Genomic DNA, 5,242 nt, shown 5'->3' on the forward strand with positions numbered 1-5,242 from the left:
TTGTGTAATAATCGGAGAGATATGGAGATCACTGGGAGAAGGAGGAGGAGAAAGGGGGCTGAACTTGTTTAAAAATGGGTACAAGTTAAAACTTTTTTTAAAAATGGGTCTAGATTAAATGGGGGCGACCAAATAAGGCGCCCCGTGTAATTTTTACACTAAATGCGTTTGGTGGCGAACTCTATTGAACCTGGAACCTTCCAGAGATCGTGGTCCCCGTTTGTTACGCGATTGCAAATACTACTAACGAGGAACTTGCCACCCCCATTGATCATACATTCAGAGTATAGGCTAGCAACTAGGAACAACCACATTCCGTCTAGGCTGTGAATACCTTACTTTAATTTACTTATAAATCATCGCCTGATTATATATAACATTTTGAGATGATTGATGATAGGCTATAATTACGTATTTTAGTCGATTATTAGATTTTAATTCACTGCACTTTAATTGAGTTTGAGCTTTAATCGCTAGTGTTTTGCACCAATTGTGTTTTATGCCTTGTAAGAGTGATTTCGAGCTATGTAGATATTGTGGGATGAATTCAAGTGATTTGGAGCTTTGAAGTCTGAGTAAAAGCCTAAAGAATTAAGCGGGGATCGTGTTCGGGGATCAACGGATGATAAAGCAACAGAACGAAGAATCGAGTAGGCATATTGTGCACTGTTTAGTAGTATGCACATAACTTTTCGCTCAGAACTCCATTTGATCTTAACAATATATGGTTAAAATGCTAATTCAAAGGGCTACAACTTTCATGTTTTACGTTTTTCCAAATTCCAAACAGAAAAGGATAAAAATGTGTGATAAATGTCACACACTGGCCGCGGATGTGAGGCATAAACTTTCCAAAATCTGTGGCCAAATCCTGCCGCGGACGTCCCTGACCTGGAAAAGTGTTCTTTTTCGCGTAGGAGAAGGTATTATTGTTTGGGCCCGGCCCTACTTGGTATATATACATAGAAAAACGGTATTTTGAGCACCTTTGACATACTTTTGACATAATTTAGACCTAAAGAGGCTAAGGAGATCAGGGATTCGACCTAAGGAGGCAAGAACACACTAGGAGCAAGGCGGAGAATTCTTCTACAAGTTTCTCATTTCCTTCTTCCTATTCTATTATTGGTTATGAATTCTAGTATTGTATTTTTGCATACTATTATGAATAGCTAATTTGTTATTTAGGGTTTTGATGGAACTTTTTGGATGATGAATTCTTGTTATGTTTTTATATAATTGAGCTGTTGGATTTCTCTACTTATTCAACTACGTGTTTGTTGTTGTTAATTGAATGGCCATCGATTGACTGTGCCTATTTAGTGTGTACTGCTCGAGAAAGAGTATATTTAGGTAGTTGCTGAACAACATCATTCCTAATATATGTGAAAGATCAATACAGAGGGTTTAAAGGCGGGAGTAGAGATAACGAAACCTTGGTGCGATCGTAGTGAGCGGTGAATTAAGTGTCAGCTAGTGTAGTTCGAGATAATACATCTAGTAAATTGCAGTAGTTACTCGAGAGAGAATTACGACAACTAAAGTACTCACGATCGGTAGAGAATATTTAGACGAATTTATAGAAAACATAGCGGTTCCGACAATTGGGGAAATCATATCCCTAAACCTCCTTAGTCTTGTCTTCAATCCTTATCCTTGTTAATTGATAGTTTTACTGTTTTCTAGTATTTGTTAGTTAATTAGATAAAAATAAACATTATAATCTTTATAATTAGAAAATTGTTTGGACTTGTGTTTTTTAGTGATATTGAACAGCAATAGCTAAGTCTTAGTTCTCTCTGGAATTCAACTTCGAACTTTTAGACCAGATTATATTTGTAGCGACCGTTTATCCCTTGCAACTATAATTTTTTTTTTTTTTTGCACATTCAGAAAAATGGAAACATTTACTTGTAAATTATGACCGCTTCTCTCATTTTACTTGCCAACAATATAAAAGACAGTTAAAGAAAAAGACTTGAAAACCAAAAGACAGTTAAAGAAAAAGACTTGAAAGCCAAAATAAAGGAACTCCACAAACCACTTTTTCGAGTGTTTTCAATTAATTTCTAATTTTCTACTTATCAACTATCCCCTACAATATTGGATAGCATTATGTCCAATCAATACAAAGAACTCAAAATTGGCTTAATTTTAAGAAGGAATTATAAATCATGGAGTTTGCCTTTATACGATTGATTTAGTAAGTTCTTGTTATTTCTATTCAATTAAATTTATGAAATATTTTGAACTAGCAAAATATTCTAAACTTTGCTATTTTGTTCAATTTCAAAATTTAACTTTAGAAATTTGTTCAAGATAGGTCGGAAACCGTATCTCTTCACTTCTTTACAAGAAAATAAATTATAGGTTTATGTATGACCTACAATATATTAATGGGATAATACCATACAAAATAAGTACCTAAATTAAAGAACTTTTGAGTAATGAGATTCTTTTGGGCAATTACTATTCCTTAAGTATGTAATGGAGAATTACATTATCAAATCTCAACCCTAATCCATCAGAAAGTAAAGAACAAATCTACAATCATTACCCCACAAAAACCCTAATTTGACAAATCTAACCCCCAAATCCGTAGAGAGTCCTGCCCTGTCTCTTGAGGGCGTAAACAACATCCATAGCAGTAACAGTCTTTCTCCTAGCATGTTCGGTGTAGGTCACAGCATCACGAATCACATTCTCCAAAAATATCTTCAATACACCTCGTGTCTCCTCGTAAATCAAACCAGAAATACGTTTCACTCCTCCTCTACGAGCCAAACGCCGAATTGCAGGCTTCGTGATTCCCTGGATGTTATCACGAAGCACCTTACGGTGTCGTTTAGCTCCTCCTTTGCCCAATCCTTTTCCTCCCTTTCCTCTTCCTGACATTTTGAAACTAGATAGATTATGGGGATTTTTGAATTTGAAATGAGAAAAAATGTGATTGATTCAGGTTTTGATGAAATGGGTTTTGAGGAGTTGGGCTTTATATATAGCTGGTGATTATTGTTGTGGGTAGTGGAAGGTTGAATCGTAACCGTTGATGTTTTAGAGTTGAAGGTCATATCGACGGTCACCAGTGTCGATCCGTGTGGAAGGAGGAGATAGTATGTGAATCGTTGATTAAATGAGATCCAAGGCGGAGAGTGATTCTTCTGTGATAGTGCGGATTGTGTTTCAATTAAGTGAGAATAGGAGTTTAAGAAATAAAATTAAGGGGCCGTTTGACCATATTTTTGGCCATGAAAAATTTACTATATTTTTCCAAAAAATTTTAATTTATTCTTTTCCTAAATTTGTGTTTGGCCACAAAATTTCTAACTTTTACTTGAAGATGAATTTCAGGATTTGAAAAACTCCAATAGGCTGTTTTTCAAAAAAATTCACTTCAAGTCACTCACAAAAATCCAAAAATAACACAAAATTGTATTCATCTCCAAACACAACTCTAACTTTCAAATATCATTTTCACTTGAAAAAAATTTCACTTCTTTCTGAAATTTTGCAATTCTTATATCCAAACGCTAAGACTTTTGTAAAGTGGCGCTTTAAATTTTTATGCCACTAAGAATAAATTGAAAAGTATAAAGTTAAAAGTTTGTCAAAACATAAAAATATATCTTATTTATAAAATAATGCTACATATAATAGAACGTGAGAATTTAAATTATTGCTTTCTTCTAATTTTCTCATGTTTGATTGATTTAAATATTTTGGAAAATATTTTCGTCAAGAACTATCGGAGGAAAATGACTTTCCTACCACAAGAAGGAAAAATATGTTTTCAACCTTCCCTGCCCTATTTTCTACCCCCACCCTCCAACCCTACCAACCCATCGCCCACCCCCAAACCTCCCACCCCATACAACCCCTAACCACACCTACCCCCACCCCTTTCCTGTCATCCCCCAACCCTCGCCTTTACCCATTTCGTCTCCCATAATATTTTTCTTAATTATATATTTTTCAGAATTTTCTTTTGCTACCTAAACAAACAGTAAAACATAAGTATAAAAATCACGAAAATATTTTTCAGGCAAACATTTTTTTCATAACATATCCTAAGCCACAAAGTATTATTTCATGTCAATAGTAGCACGTCAGTAACTAAGAAGAACAGAAAAACTCAATGATCAAATAGTTTTTCTAACTATTAAATGTCACTAAAAAATCTAAATAACACGTGTACTTGTATCAATTTGACATCTCGTCTCCGCAATTCTATGAGATTTTATTCAAACACTTGAACCTGTAAATAGTTGCTTTAAATGCCTCTGATCCTACGTGCCACTCTATATCAGTTAAAACTTTACTTTAAATAAACATATGCCACATCGTTATTTCTCTTCATAAAATTATTTTTTCCAAAAACAATCAAAAAATTAACCCATTTTCTATTTTTATAATCACCTTCTTCAATCAAAAACCTTACTTGGCCACAACGCATAGTCACCGCTTTGAACCAAAAACTTTACTATATCCACCTTAGCAAAAAAAAATATCAAATAAGCTTGGTCAACGATTAGAGGCGTTAAAGACACATGTTTTAATCAGGTTTAGGTGTCCGAATGAAATTTTATTGAATTAAGGGATGCAATGTTAAATCGGTGTCACACCTCCTTTTTCACCTGCGCCACCGCAAAGGACGCAGAGGGAGTTTTTTCAATTAAGGGACAATCGAAACGGGATTTATTTATTTATTTCAGAGTCGCCACTTGGGGAATTTATGGTGTCCCAAGTCACCGGTTGAATCCTGAATCGAGGAAAAGAATGACTCTGTTTAACAGTCTGCGCACCAGAAATTCAGATAAGGAATTCTGTTAACCCGAGAGAAGGTGTTAGACATTCTCGAGTTCAGTGGTTCTAGCACGGTCGCTCAACTGTCATATTCGGCTTGATTATCTGATTTTATACAATTATGAACCTACGTGCAAATTTTAACTGTTTACCGCTTTGTTATTATTTATTCAAAGAATTGCAACGTCGTGAGAATGCATCTCGAATTGCGCCACATAAATGTACTCGCAATTTTTGATACATCCCAACTTCGTTGAGATTTGGATTTAGATCACATAAATATGCACCCAAGTTTAGGAAAATAACATTATTAATACGCGCCTAAAGACTAACGCGTTGTTATTATTTTGGGTAGGGCCGTGAAATTTGCTAAACGGACCGTCCCGGAATCTAAGTATTTAATACATACATTTAACGAGGGTCTCGCCATTTATGTGTT

The 5,242-nt window shown here is 34.9% G+C and overlaps 1 protein-coding gene across 1 annotated transcript; it reads right to left on the reverse strand.

The window, feature by feature from the left end:
- Positions 1-2,456: 2,456 nt before the first annotated feature.
- On the reverse strand, positions 2,457-2,971 carry LOC104218466 (histone H4). The gene has a single exon (XM_009768964.2). It carries the CDS (start codon positions 2,893-2,895, stop codon positions 2,584-2,586), a length of 312 nt encoding a protein of 103 aa, XP_009767266.1. The 5' UTR covers positions 2,896-2,971; the 3' UTR covers positions 2,457-2,583.
- Positions 2,972-5,242: the final 2,271 nt, after the last annotated feature.

Source organism: Nicotiana sylvestris, chromosome 2 (genome assembly GCF_000393655.2).
Source record: "Nicotiana sylvestris chromosome 2, ASM39365v2, whole genome shotgun sequence".
Lineage (NCBI taxonomy): Eukaryota > Viridiplantae > Streptophyta > Magnoliopsida > Solanales > Solanaceae > Nicotiana > Nicotiana sylvestris.

What these genes read in the sequence shown, in the direction of transcription:
- LOC104218466 (XM_009768964.2), bottom strand. Translation starts at nt 2,895, where the DNA reads ATGTCAGGAAGAGGAAAGGGAGGAAAAGGATTGGGCAAAGGAGGAGCT.